This window comes from Poecilia reticulata, linkage group LG17 (genome assembly GCF_000633615.1).
Source record: "Poecilia reticulata strain Guanapo linkage group LG17, Guppy_female_1.0+MT, whole genome shotgun sequence".
In the NCBI taxonomy this organism is placed as follows: domain Eukaryota; kingdom Metazoa; phylum Chordata; class Actinopteri; order Cyprinodontiformes; family Poeciliidae; genus Poecilia; species Poecilia reticulata.
Window position 1 is genome coordinate 21,474,776 of NC_024347.1, and position 14,911 is coordinate 21,489,686.

Here is a 14,911-nt window from a genome sequence, read left to right on the forward strand (position 1 = left end):
CCTCTGTCAGAAATCACACTGTAGAATACAGAAATTAAACAAAAATGTCTATTTCTCCTAATATTACCTAAAGCAGGAGTCTGAACCAACTTCCTTTTGACAGACWGCTTTTTTCTTGACTGAAGATTCTGCAACAAAAGCAAAAACTATTACAACCACCAGTATAATCAGAGATGTACAGTGTAGGTACATTATAGACAAAAGCTTTGTCACCGGGGTGCCCAAAAAACTGTCCCCGCATGTTGCCCAACTTCTGGAGGATAGAAGTGATGTAGTTTCCCTCTCCCTTTTTTGAGGACCACTTTCAACAGCATCCGCCGGAAACAAAAGACACTTTATGTCTTTGGAGAGCCTTTTACGCTGACAAAGAGATGAAAAGAGTAGTTAGCAATACAGATTTTCTTTAATTTAACTTAAACAGTGTAGAAGGTAAATCATCTGAGTTTAATTAATAACTAAAACTCTGCTCAGGTCACTACATGGCGGGTAGGTAAACGCCTGTCAGAAGTCTTAAGAAGCCGGCCGGATAACATGGGTTGCTAAAGCAAGTGAAGTTTAGCGTAACTCGGCTAACAAGCTAGTTAGCAGCCTTCTTACCTTCCTGGAAGACATGGGAAAAAAAACATGCAAACTTCCAACTTAGTAATGTTTTCGCTATGGGTGTCTTTAAACAATAAGGTTGTTTAACTCGTTTCTAGCAAGTTCCCGATGTTTGTAGCCGGACAGGTGTGCAAAGAAAGCGAACTGACAGAACTACTGGTGGAGTTAGCTCAACAGCAGTAGATATGCTTCATTTTTTAGCAGCGCGTCCCGGAGGCGGGCGGGCTGTCCATGTGAGGCAGTTGCACAACCACGTCCTAGTTAGTCACAAAATCCCCTTACTGTGCCAAGTTAAGGGCTTTCATTGATTCATTTCTGGACACTGGAAAATAACAAGTCTACCTTTTGTCATCAATATAAGTCAGATGTTATATGTCTCTACTCTACGTATGTACTTTAGTTTCGCTAAACTGCCACTCCATAAAACGGGAGGACGTAAACGCAACACTTTTATGACTATTGGCAGATTTTCTTCAATTTATTTTAATTAACTCTGTGGGAACCCTGCAAACATAACACATTAAGTCCACGTTTTGCTCCTTATGCTTATTGTTTTTCTTGCTTGAATTGATGTTTTTACAAGTTGATTTCTAAAAATCGTGTGACTCTTGTTCAACCCCATTTTGCTACAGTTCTAAAACAGCTTCAGACTGAACGTTTTGGGCATTCTCATGAGATTTTAAGCCTTGCCTTAATTTCTCAAATGGGTTTCAGTCTTGGCATTTTAAAAATACGACTATGCTTTTATATAAAACATTCAATTTAAGCTATAACTTTGCCGAGTACTTAGCTCCACCCACCTTCCCTGTCCACGTTGAAGAAAAACCTTCCCACCTCTATTTTACAYTGCGGATGATAAATGTAGGATGATGTGAAGAAAACAGTTCAGTACTCCATCAAACAAATAAATTATTTCAGTTGTGAGTCACTGTTCATTTATAGTTACAGGACACGTCTTCTGTGGACTCAAAATGTAATTTTATTACAGCACATCCACTCGAATCGTAATATCTTTCAAACAGCAAGTTAAACATACAAAAGCTCACTTGACATGTCTGGGTGTTTTTTTTTATTAAATATGTAAAAAGCAGGTCAAGTTATTCACAAATGAAATGCAAACATGCAACACATTTTTGGGGGAATGCATAAGGAATGGGACATGGAAGAAAAAAAAACATTTACCATTCATTAACTATTGACAGTACATGTTTACATTCCTTTTTCATTTACACAATATTATATAACTAAAGCATTGTGGTGCGCTGTTCAGCTCAATATTTTGCAAATGCAATATTAAGAAAGGGTACACAATGTACTTACTGGAATATTATGAGGCAACCTGCTCAGCGAACCGACTCATCTCTCTAAGACCTGTGGTTTTAAAAAAGAAAAGCTCTAAAAATACAAACAGAGTGCTGAGATTGAGAACCTAAAAAAGGCTGCTTTATCATAAGACTAGTCAAGTCTAGCTGTTCTGCTCCAATAACACATTGTTCGACACACTGATTATCTGAAAACTTGTAATTGGGAGGACAGCTGTGAAATAGTCACGAGTTGCCATTTTACTACATTTTATTCATAACTCCGTAACAGGATAGTCCTCCCTTCACGAGGATGCAATGCAGATTTTTGCTCTATTTCTAAGGCTTAATAATAATAATCATAATAATAATAATAATAAATACGGTGAGGATCTATGGACAGATTGTCCAGAACAGAGTCAATGTCAGTGCAACACATGGGAGGAGGTTAAATAAGAGCTACTATGGGCCCTTCCAGGGCTTTGCTTATTGCATTCTTGTGGTTAATATTGATATGCAGAATGACACAGAAATAATAATAAAAAAAAAAAACAATAATAAAAGTGTAGAGTTTAACACTTGCAATGACAGGTTAAGGTTACCTGCCTAAACTTCAGCATTTTATCACATCTACTGCAGGAGTCAAAACTACTTTCCACCCACACAGTCTGTGAAAACGTCTGTGATGGTCTGAGCTTGTCTGCTAGTGGAGGTCATGGGCACAAACCTGCCACAGCAGTTCACCAAAGAGTCACAAAAACACCAAATAGTGAGCAAAGATACAAAAAAAAAAAAAAAAACCCTGTGATGGTATTTTTTAATCCAGAAGGTTGCTTCATGTGCTCATTCTTGGAGAAAACAAAAAAAAATAAAAAAAATAAAATAAAAACAGTGAGGAGAAATTCAAAATCCTTGACAGTTCTCACATAATAAAAAGAGGAGTTTTAACTGCGGTGAGGGATGCTGGCAGTCAGTATTCATCTTGTTCTTCCTGCGGATCTTGTGATGTCGCCTCGTGGGCTTGCTGGTCCGCTTCCTGCCCGTCACCCTCAGCCAGATCCCCTCGGTCCTAAAAATAAAAAATAAAAAAAAAAGACGCTGAAGCCGAGTGTCGGTTTAAGGCAAGCTCATGTGATCATAAACGCATACATAGACTTCCTATCTCGTCCAAATGGACAATAATTTTCACCAGATTTCTTAACTATTAAGATGGACTTGAATCTACAAACTAGAAGTTTTGCTTTAAGAACATTTTAAGAATGTAGGTAAGGTTTAACCTAAATTTGAAGCTGTCTAGCATCCAAAAAGTAGTTAAGTGTCCTGGTTTTGATTTCTGAATGAGTTTATGTTTATAGTCAGTAAGTAAAAAAATAAAATGTTGTTGGTTATGTGACTGGTTAAATCAAAAAATAATAATGTTAATTACATATTTAAAAAAAAATAAAAACAACCACATGTACTGCAATTTTTGCCCTTTAAAAGCTGAAGATGAAAAACCAAAGTGTGGAAAATTAAAAAAACTAAATTTTCCTTCATCCATGCTTTCCCAGCTCAGAAAAACATCCAAAATATAATTCCATATTTTCCCAGACTTTTCAAGGCTGTGTTTGAACTCTGACACCACCTACTCACAACAAACAGCCCCTAGAGACATCAAAACAGGAGAAAAAAATGTGCCCATGTAAGAGAAAAAGAAATTCTGGAAATTGAAGCTGACCTGTTCGTCCGAAGCATAAAGCACCTCCATTAGCCGATCGACAAACGGGCTGTTTTCTTCACCCTGTTCCTGGCACAGCATCTCCACTTCCCGCAGCTTGCTGAAGTAGTAGTCCCGCTCCTTTTCAACCCCTTCCAGTGCCAACTTTAATGTGTTCACCTGAAAACAAAAACAGAACTGTTGAAGGAAATGTTTTAATGAGGAAGCAAAAACAAAAACAGAAGTGACAAGACAAACTGAGAAGAGAAAGCTGTTTCCAAAACAACCAAATGTCCAAATCTTCATCTTGGAACATAGTAAAAAAAAAGAGAAAAAAAAGAATAATATAATAATTGAATAAAATATTTATCTGCTCAAATCAACATGAAGAACATCCTCACAGTGGTATGAGGCAAGGCTTAGCCAAATCTCAGAGGAGATAAAGCTCTTGATGTGAGACTGGAGAACAAAGATGTCCTATTTTTGGCACCAACTGAAATTGCATAAGCTTTCAAATTCTATTCCTATATATTAATTTAGGACTTGGGTGGATTTAGTTAATATAGGGAATGATTAAACACCAGAAAAGTCAAAACTCTCCATTTTTGCATCCCAGCAAACTCTGCTTCATTATTCTTTTAGAGCAGCTTCCTCCATGTGTGGAAACAATAAATACTGCACAGCCTAATTTTATGACAAACTGGGATAGTGAACGTAAACAAACCAAAATTGGGAGTGTGAGCGAACGCCCACCTACCTGCTCAGTAAGATGAGTGACCTGCACTTCCAGTTCTTTCTCCCCTTTGGCAGGAGTCGATACAGTTGCAGGTATCTTTTTGGCTGAAGAGGGTCTGGATGTTGGCGTTGAGACCTTGGGAGTAGCAGAGCTCAACCTTGAAGCTCCTGTAGCACATCAACAGGCGTTTGTAACATTGACAGAAAATCAGAAAAAGTCCATTTTGATTTAAATCACTGAAGTTCAAACAGTTTCCAGTCACTGTCAGACACAAACGTTTCAAAACTCAAAAGGTTTCAGTACAGACAGGGATGCTGATCAGAGTGGATGGTGGAGTTGAGTCAAGTCGACTAAACTTGAACAATTATTCATTTCCTTTCATCTCAGCTGAAGCTCACCTGCCGTGGGGGAGCTGGCTGCGTGGTGAGACTTCTTTGGCAGGTTGAAGATTTGCTCACCAGGATCAGGCGGTGGAATGGCATCCTGACCCTGCCTGGCTTCCACCGGGTCGTACTCTTTACCGTCATAGTTGGCATCAAAGAACTTCTTAAACCACTGGATGAAATCCAGGTTGTCCTGAAATCTGCCTTTGACAAGTTTCTCCACTGGAATAATCTGAGAAGTAGATGTTGAAAGTTAAGCGTGTGTTAGAATGAGAAGGCGCGTGATCTGAATAAAGCCGCATTTGGGAGACCCACCTTGTCCACGTTCATCCTTTTGAAGGAGGCCTGCAGGAGTTTGAAATTGTGAATGTATTCATGCTCCAATTTAGCTTGAAATTTGACCTTTTTAAGACTGATGCAGCCAGGGAAGAGCAGATCCATGAACTGGCAATAAGCAGCCCCTGGAGAAGGGAGAACAATGCACAATTCTGTAAATTCTAATACTACAAGTCAAATTACAGAATTTTTTTTTTATGCCATCTACTTGGGAAAAAAATGAGGGGATCCCACACAATGTAGGCCAAATCTAAGCTGAGCCTAATTAGGAAGCACATAAGAAGTAATCAACCAATTAGTCTCCACCTGAAGAAAAGGGTTAGAGTGTATGCGTGTGCATGTGCGTGTGCGAGTGTGTTTGTGAAGGAAGTGACTGATTGAAATTGGATTACTCGGCCACAGCGGGACAAGGCAGCGGGCTTCAGGTTTATTTTTAGACAACTCTCGGCAAGAAAGAGGTGAGCATGTTCCCACAGGTTGCTCTAGAACTGCTTTCTTAAACAGAAAAGGATTTAGAGCCCTCCATGCATTACAAAGCAAAGATGCAATCTGCAAAACATTCTTCCCGTATCAAACGGCGCCTCGGACGCTGCCTGTTCGTACCTGACGAGAGCTGCTCCACTTTTGTGTAGTTTAGGCAGAGAATATCGTTAACCCAGGCAATGATGTCATGCCTGCTCATAGTCTCCTGGGTTATTGAGGTAGAATATACGTTGACCGCCATCCCCCAGCTGCAACAGAAAGGAGAAAAACGTTAACTAACAAATGCAGTGTGACGAGTTTCTACTTCCCCCTGTTCAAAATCTTTTTAGAAAATAATGACTTGATAAGCCTGTGATTATTAGCTTAAAATGACATTAATAATCTGTATCAATATGTGAAGTTGTCACTTAGTCTGCGAGAGAGTTTTTAATCCCCTGATGCTTTGATGTGACAAGAAACTCCAGGCTAATTTTTAGGACCTCAGCAATGGGCCGGTTGCCAAAGCAACACTTTCAAACCCCCAAATATCCTTACTGATGCCTCTCCTGCAGTGTCAAGTTTTTAATGAGACGTCAGAAAAATAATACGAGTTTTCTCCAAATTCATGGAGGTCAGAGTTGCGCAGCTCTATCCCTCTCCCACTTGTTGCTGTACATTACTTGTCAACCGGCTTTTTCTTCTCCATGCGTAAAGAGACCATTTTGGGTATGTGATAACAACTGAAAAGGTTAGTGTCAAAATAAAAACATGTTTAAAAAAGACTACTACTCATTAACTTTGCTAATTAAATAAAAGCTCTTGTCGACTCATTAAGCATCACATCACTGTAAAAATCCTAATTTCAATAATCTTTCATTTATCAATGCAGGTGCCATTACAATAAATTCAGCCAGGTTAAGAATGGTACATTGCATATCCTGAGATTTCTAAAGCTATTAACTGAAAATGCACAGAAAAGGTCCTCTTCTAGGAATCAAGGTAAACAGAAGTTCTAGAAATCTGTTGCCAGTAGCAGACACATCTGCTAGTATCACTCCATTGTTTTTTTTATTTTGTTGTTGTTTTTACATGAGATTAAATTGTAATATTCCAAATCTGGTTGCCAAATCTACTAATTGGGGCCACTTGTAACTACAGATTAAAAGGTTACAACGAACCATCAACATATCTGCAAACTAAAACTTTGAGCCTTAATCTACAGATGAGGCAGTTAAACAAACTGTCCGAATGATGCCCAATCAGTGTTCAGAAATTCAGCAGGTAGTTCAACAACCAAGGAATGTGCTTTGATCAGCTGAACTATGGATGAGTTACAAAAGTGGCTTTGAAAGAGCTCCAGTGGTTCTACAKGTCCAAATGGAATTATAAAAATCTATTCTAGTGCTGTAATGATATTGCTCAGTCTGTTTCAAAGACTAATTTATAACATCAATCACACAAAAGTGTTGAATTGGGTTTTATAGGAGCTAGAGAGACAATTTGTTAATTCTGACGGAAAAACAACATTGCAAGCGGTTCATCAAATTCACATATAAATATGAGCAACCGCTCACACTGGGAATTTTTCCTATCAGCTTGTGTGTGTGTTAAAAATAGGGAATGGCAATATCACAGTAATATACAATCTCATCCAATAAATTAGAACATTATTGAAAATTTTCTTTATTTCAAAAAGATGGCTCACTAAGAGAAAAAAAAATATTTCACCGCAGACTGATGTTTTCAAGCCTTTATTTCTGGCAATTATGTTGACTTTCCACTTATAGATATTAAAAACGATATTTAAGATTAGAATATTACATCAAGATAATACAAAAATATATGGGGCTTGATACTTAACATGTTATTCTATGGCAAACTTTTACATTTTGAGGTGTGGGAAAAAATAGTGAGTTACAATCTATCTGTCTCTCTCTCTCTCTCTCTATATATATATATATATATATATATATATATATTTTTTTTTTTTTAATCTGGGTGTTATGAATGAATAAACTGTACCATGACCTGCCAGACTGTCAGTGATGCTGAGGGATTCAGCTCTCTAATTTTGGCATGTACATGTGAAATCATTGTTTTAATTTACAATAAACATTTTATTGCTTAAACAGTTGAGTGATCCAAAAGTAGAAAAATAATTATTTGGTTTTGAGGCAGAACTTGGAACATTCAGATCAGAAGTATGCAAATATTAGGGATAAGAAATTAGCCACACACATAAAAAAGATAAATAAATAAAAATCTGGTTTATACCTACCCTAATTGCAAAAAGCCTGTTTTGTAAATTCACTGTACTCCAACTATAGATTGTTGTGCTTTTAGTCCCCTGCCAACAAGATTTTGTGTTTCACAAGATCAGTCATCTCTATTTTGCAAATGAGGTTTGATCTTTTTTTTTTCCCAAAAAAAAAAAATCCGTGCAAGGATACCATTTCATGCAGCGAGAAGACAGAACCATTAACACAATCCTCTGATCGTGAAACAGCGCGTAATAACATATTAATACAGTTAATAATCATTCTCCACACGCAGAGAACAAGATGCACGGCATAATATTAAACTGTGGATGAGGAGAGGAGGCTCCTCTCAGTGATTCTCTGAAGCCGAAGGCAKGAAGGAAACTGGGCCAGCCCATGTCATGTCAACAAAGCGGATGTATGCGTTGCTGTTAGCATGCTTTGTTAGCCTTGCGGGGCTAACCAGAACTGGACTGATGCCTGAATCTTAACGCGGCTGCAGTCATCTCCTTTATATGTGACTGCATACGTTAATTAGAAACACCAAATGCCCTTTTATCACAGCAGCAGAGACCGATCGTCCGCAGCAGACTTGTCATGTCACGATGGGAATGTTCTAGCAGCGGCTTCTCGCAGGGTAGCCGCTTGATTCAAAAGACACTCCGTGTCAATCCTCCCGATGAAAAATGAATAAAAATGTTCTTGTCCCCATGCACACTGAGCCACTTAACCATCCGTTGCATCCTGCAACGATATTGGCATATGTAACGTGGCAGGAATCTGTGGTTTTAGGGTGATTTTAGAGGGATTTTGCGCCACAGTCCCATTCTGAGCTAACAGGATTTGACAATCGGAGGAGGAAAAACATAACGGATCGCTGCAAAGCAAGAAGGGACGCCGCCGAGGAGGAGGAGGAGGAGGCCAGAACATAACATGCGTTTCAGGTTTTGCAACAGTGCGTGTCTTTTTATGACCTTTTTTCCCCCCCATCGTAACATGACATAAAAGCGGCATTACACTGGTTTACCTGTAGGCGCGCTCTCCCCGCACAGTATTTTTCCTGTAAGGAATGATGTTGGTTCCGTTGTCCTGGACGATGTCGTTGTTATTCTCTCCATTTGGGGAAAGGGCTTGGGTGGGACCGGGCATTTGGGTTTCTAAAATGTTGAACAGATACTCTGTTCTTGCTCTCTGGTCGGGTGGAGAGGAAAAAAAAAAAGGACACCAGGAACGATGCAAAAAGCTATGAAAGCGGCGCACCTCCAAAGCTCCCCTGCTTCTGTCTGCTTATTCCTCACAAATCTCTGCCCTGATGATGACGGCGTCGCAACCTGCACCACGTGACCAATGGGGCTGGTTGCTATGTCAGTGCACCACTCTGTGTTGACAACTAGCTATAAAGAAGTTTTCAAAACTGATTTGTTGCTTATGTTGATGACTTGCCAAATAAGGGACATCTAAAACATTRAAATTTTGTGAAAAAATTATCATCAGTAAATGCTTCAAAATAATATTAGTACTAATTACCCAGCTTATATCAGGTTGTTGTGGTATCCTACAAAGAAATCAGCATAATTGCGCAATAAGCACATTCACTGAAAAATGACAACTAAATTTAGYGGGTGTTWATTAAATATTTTGTAATAAAACAACCTCTTTTGTTCTCTAGCAGCAGCTGATACAATACTTGACTTAAAAACAACCTTTCAGATCAGGTTAGGCATTTYAGTGAAACTGATATACCGTATTTAATCAGGGTTAGACCAGTAATCTATACTGATCCATAGTCGTGRCAAMCGGCATGTTGAGAAAAGCCAGCAAAAATATTGCTTTAAAAGAAAGATTTACATGAGAATGAGTTAAGTGTTTTAGGTTCCATAGTCATGGCTGATTGTTTGTAGTGATATTGGATATTTGCATCTATTCAGACTAAGTTACATAATTGTTACAATGTCACTAATAATGTACAATTGTGTACATTCTACATTCTGATTCCTGCRGTGAAAATCAGCACACATCTACAATGCATGTTCGTTTGAATTTCTCATTTTGAAGTGTGACTAATGGAAACGTGCTTCTGCGWCATATTTATATCTCATGGAAAAAAGGAAGTAAAGGATTASCAGWTAATTGCTCCTCAACACTCTGATTAACCTAAAAAGTYTATATTATGATAAATRATTTCAGTTGCATTTATTTTATAGATATTATTGTCAGTGCCACCAAAAGTGTCACGAATGATTTTATTAATCAAATCTTTAAATATTTCATATTTAAAACAACTCTACCGGTGGTGCCAATAAATATCAACAGTCTGTAGTTGAAACAACATCTAACTACTGTAAATGAGAAACATAAAACTGTCTCATTTATAAGCATGAAAGTAGTAATTATTCTGAAAAAGCAACTAACTATAGAAACAATTTCACTTTAGATTTATAAGTCAATTCAACAAAAAGTATCTAGCTGCAACATAGATTCACATTTTGTGCCACCGTTTGTTTGGGTTGCCATATCTGGTGTAATCGCACTGCTTTTGTGTTGTTATTTCCATGTAACAACTGAGAGGGACAAATGATGTTTGTCTTTCAGAAAAACTAATAGTGAAATTTGTGAAAATGATAAGAAGCTTATCATAGAGTCTCAACACAACTTACTGTCATACTACAGAGAAAATGAAAACTGTCTATCAGACTAGTATGGCTATAGTAGCCAGACATATGAGGCACARACAGTACATATGGATCATGRACAATTTCATTGACTTCCTCAGACAAATAATGAAGATCTATGTGACCACTGCAGCTCCAAGCTACAAGACCTTTGTTTTTGTTTTCTTTTATTTTCTTTTTGTGCAGGACACAAGCATTTCAAGCTGCTAATACTCCAACAAAACCCATGAAGTACAGAACTTTTGCTTATTTGTTTTTACTGCCTTAGTTGTTTTTGCTTTGCCATTTCTTCAAGAAAAGCCTCCATAAGATCTTGAGATCAATACAACAATCCATCAWACATCACCCTCAGTTTAAAGGTCAACTGATACAAAAACCAAAAGCTCTTTACCCATCTTTTTTTTCCTGCCTTCATTTGACAGATCCACATGCTGGCTTCATTATCAGATATGTAACCATTTAAAAGTACCGTGTCTTATTTAAATAAATTCAAATGCTAAAAAATKTAACTTGGTGTGTTTTTTGTTTTGCTTGTCATATTAGATTTAACACACCATTAAATACATGTAATTGCTGTTCACTTGTTTCARTTGCAAACCCAGACCTGAATAGTTAAAACTCCAGCGCCCCCATCAGGTTATGGTTAGTAAGCCAATAGTTCTTCAACACAGCAGCTGACAAATATAACCCTGGAAAAGACGACCAAGACTGGTTTCCCAATTCAGCAAATTMATCTTAAAAAAGATGAATTAGCTAATTTTTTTAACCTTTTTTTTWAATTCAGCACTCTGTGGTTAACTATTCTGAGCGAAAGTATTTTTCTTTACTTTGAATAAATCTGGAAAGCATTTTTCACTTAATATATTATGAAGCAGCATTTGTACATCTTTCTCTTTGTAGGTGTACATTCCAGATTCGGATTAGACTTAGATAAACATGTTGTCAACAACTGTACTGTTTGGTTTTGCTGCTGTTTAACTGAAGTGAATTACCCAGCTTTAGCCAGTGGATCACATGCCAAATGTTTTTTACGTTATTAATTCATCATCATTGAAATCTGCAATTTCACTCTATGAAGTGAATAATTTAAGTATTTATTTTTCTTTTTGCAGAATAATTCAACCTCAGTTAGACTGGRTGGAGAATGACTGATTTGCTACAGACTCTAAATAAGACTTTGACTAGGCCAACCTAAAACATCAACATGCTTTGACCTTAWCCTTTCCTTTGTAGCTCTGGTTGTATCGTTTATGGTCGTTATCCTGCTCAAAGGTGAACCTTCGCTGCAATCTCAAATCCAGGATTACTCTGCATTCAGCTCCACTCATCTTCCAATCCACTCTGTTCAAGGTGTGTTCAGGATAATGTACTGTCAGCTCTTTGACACACAACACATTTTGGATGTAGCCTAAAAAGTTAAATTTTGGTCTCATCTGACCAGACCATCTTCTTCCTCAAAGTCTATATTTGTGGCAACTTTTGCTCRTCCTGTTGACARATTCTCACAGCTGATCTGTGGATCTCTGCAACTTCTCMAGAGATACCACAAGCTGCTTCTCGGAATAATTGTCTCCTTATCAGGCCTGTCAGTTTTAGACGGCTGTTAGGATCCTGTCGGGTTGGCAGTAGAGTCATGATGAACTGAACAGAGCTCCTTGAGATGSTCAACYCWTGAAATATTGCTTTACAACCAAACCCTGCTTTAAACCTCTCTACATCTTGATTTCTGGCTTCTCTGGTGTGTTATTTGATTTTCATTGTGATGTTTGTCCTCTAATGTGAAGYAACTACAATAACCTACAAAGCCTTTACAGAGCAGCTCTGTATCCCGTTGAAATTACACACAGTTGGACTCRATGTAATTAATAGGTCATTTCTGAAACCAATTTGCAACACTGGATTTCTTTCAGATGTGTCAGATTAAAGAGGGCTGAAAACTACAGTCTAAAAAAACTACTTTTCATTCCATTCCATTCGTTATGTTCTACTTTGTGCCGGTCCATCACGTGAAATCTCAATAAAAGTCGCTGCAGTTTGTGGCTGAAACTTAACTAAGTGTGAAAAGCTTCAAAGGACATAAATACTTCTGCAAGCAACGCAATATAGTTCTCCAGAAGCTCAGATAGCAAACAATGCTAAGAGCCTGGCTAATGCTTTTCTGTTTATGTTGCAAGCTGTCAATTTAGATTTAGATTGTAACAGATTGGTGGTGCTCAGTTCAAGGCTGATGCTTTACAGTAACCATTAGGGTTGTATGTTATGCTGATGCAAATCAATCATCACTGAGTTCTGTATTGCATGAGCTAACTTCAGTCTGAGCTTTATCTTACACAGTAAAATCATAGGCAAATATGCCTCCTAGTCGGAGTGGATTTGAGTGCAAGGCACTCTTCAAGCAACAGAGTAGGGGGGGTGCAGATGTGTTGGCTAGTTTGTTCACAGTAGGGGAGTTCACATCTGGGGAATTTAAAAAAAAAAAATCAATGTAAAGCTAAGGAGGATTCCAAAACTTCTCAAACCCGTTAAATCTTYCCGTTTCTGCTAATAACATACATTCCGCTATTGTTAAATTAGCAATAGGATAACCCTGCTAATTTGCAGATTTTAAAGCAAACGTGTCACCGACCAGCTAAAATCAGTCTGTTGAATGAAGCTAACTCAATTTACTGTAGCAAAATAGCGATGTTTGGAAAAGCCTAAAATAATTCGAGTGGAAGAGCGATGGTTTATACTTACGCCAAAGATAATTTCAAGAGATAGCGGGACATTTTGTTCAACTAACAACCAAGTTACTGTATGCTAATGTTGCCTTCACTGTCAAACCAGTGACAAGTCGACATATGCTCTGACCCTCTCCAACATCACCACAAGCACCAGCTACTACCTCGTATAACCACGTTGTGGATACAAAAAATCCGTCTCACTCTGCGAATCAAAACGAATCACAGATTTAAAAAAAATTCAACATAGCAAATCTTACTCACCTCTTAACTCCGATCCACAGATTACAATGTGTTAAAAAAGAAAGCAGTTTTCCGGCTGAGCAGCCCCACCCTCAAACGCTCGTAAAATGAAGAACGTAGAGCTGGAAACTGATTGGTTAGTGTTTCATCGGCGTCACAGTTGATTGGTCCGTAGATAACATCTGTTGTTATAATGGCCAATGGCGTCCTCATGCGTTGGTCATTCTCAACGTACGGCATGTCCGTCTTCTCGCTTTCTCATATATTGAAAAATATTTTTATATAAATATTTGCTAAAAAGAAAAAGTTTACAAAAAACACTTTAAAATAAATACTTTTTAATTTATAAAGCAAAGCAGATTAAAGACCTAAGTTGCACTAAACCACTGTACAGGGCAAAAGGTCTGAGCTAATTAAGTGTTAAACAGCGACCGATAAATAATGTTCTAACTTATGAGTCATAAGTTATGACTTAAATATTATGAAGAATTTTAATTAGATTTTTTTATTCAAATGCGTAATATTTAAAATGTTTAAATGAACAAAGTTTATTTGTTTAAAGCCAAATATGAACACAGCACCTTCATATAAAACTACTAAAAAACAATCACACATCTCAAACAAAATAAATAAAATTAGAAGTATATCTAGCTATTATAAAGTTCTATCTAAATTATATTATTATTATTATTATTATGGTTATTATTACATCACATAATAGCAATATATTTTATGTTATTCAGAGAAGAAATATGAAGCGTTCAGTACAGTTGTCAAAAAATTATTAACATCCATTTGAGGAAAAGTGACCGGATCATAAAGGTAATTTAATCAAAGAAATTTGCACAAAACATATATTTTTAATATCTGCGAGTTTAGACCTTACCGTGACCAGTGAAAAACACTGAAATAGGTCCCAACCAGGTTTAGTGTTTTTATTTATCTTTTTTTATTAACTTTTGATGATTGAAATCTTCTATATATATTTTTTAAATGGACCGGTCATGAAAAACTAACTTTATTTAAAAAAAATGCAACTGCTTTTCTACAGTGCAGGGCCCAGTGTAGTGCATTATAACTATTTTAAGGAAGTCATTGCAACGCATAAAAGTTATACTTTGAGTTAAAGAGAGAGAGAAAAAACTACTGTAAAAGAATTGGCCATTGAAACAACTGCACTTCTCCCATGTCAGCATTGGATGGCAGTATTGCACTTGAGTGTGGACAAAGAAAGCTTTAAAAGGAACTGTTATGGCTGATTTACAACTGACAAAGTGGAGACTACGTGGAAAGGTTAAACAATGATCACACAATGAGAAAGATAACGAAGTAATAGGGATAAGTACTTGTTGAGGGCAAAAAAAAAAAGAATATAAGCTAACAGTATTCACTTCTGTAAAAACTGCAAATGGGAAATGTGATAAGGCCAAAAATGTTAATTGTACATTTTATTACTGCCCAAGTCATGAAGATAACTACTCAGTATATTCACAGAGCTATGAGA

At 37.3% G+C, this 14,911-nt stretch overlaps 2 protein-coding genes across 5 annotated transcripts in view; both read right to left on the bottom strand.

The window, feature by feature from the left end:
- Window positions 1–827, bottom strand: part of spidr (scaffold protein involved in DNA repair) — a 44,102-nt gene extending 43,275 nt beyond the window's left edge. For 2 of the 3 annotated variants that reach the window (XM_017310172.1, XM_008434242.2), the window contains exons 1-3: window positions 598–826; window positions 214–360; window positions 68–128 (exon numbers count right to left, since the gene is read on the bottom strand). In XM_017310172.1, coding sequence (XP_017165661.1) covers window positions 68–128; window positions 214–360; window positions 598–612 — 223 coding nt within the window. In that variant the 5' untranslated portion in view covers window positions 613–826. Of the gene's footprint in view, window positions 1–67; window positions 129–213; window positions 361–597 lie in introns of all 3 variants that reach the window. The other variant, XM_008434243.2, reaches the window with a different exon arrangement.
- Window positions 828–1,654: 827 nt separating this feature from the next.
- mapre2 (microtubule-associated protein, RP/EB family, member 2) lies at window positions 1,655–13,514 on the bottom strand. Of its 2 annotated transcripts, none has more exons than XM_008434241.2 (7): window positions 13,429–13,514; window positions 5,656–5,783; window positions 5,032–5,177; window positions 4,732–4,948; window positions 4,355–4,500; window positions 3,619–3,777; window positions 1,655–2,970 (listed from the first exon to the last, which is right to left on the bottom strand). In XM_008434241.2, exons 2-7 carry the CDS (start codon window positions 5,774–5,776, stop codon window positions 2,872–2,874), a joined length of 888 nt encoding a protein of 295 aa, XP_008432463.1. In that variant the 5' UTR covers window positions 5,777–5,783; window positions 13,429–13,514; the 3' UTR covers window positions 1,655–2,871. The 2 variants fall into 2 exon arrangements, with proteins under 2 accessions (XP_008432463.1, XP_008432462.1); XM_008434240.2 differs by lacking the exon at window positions 13,429–13,514 and adding an exon at window positions 8,800–9,167.
- Between the last annotated feature and the right edge of the window lie 1,397 nt (window positions 13,515–14,911).

Bases quoted from the DNA above. Each gene is read 5' to 3' on its own strand.
- mapre2 (XM_008434240.2), bottom strand. From the start codon at position 8,921: ATGCCCGGTCCCACCCAAGCCCTTTCCCCAAATGGAGAGAATAACAAC. The intron at 5,784-8,799 runs GTAAACCAGTGT...TTTCTGTTGCAG, and splicing joins CGGGGAGAGCGCGCCTACAG to CTGGGGGATGGCGGTCAACG. The intron at 4,949-5,031 runs GTGGGTCTCCCA...TCTACTTCTCAG, and splicing joins AAAGGATGAACGTGGACAAG to ATTATTCCAGTGGAGAAACT.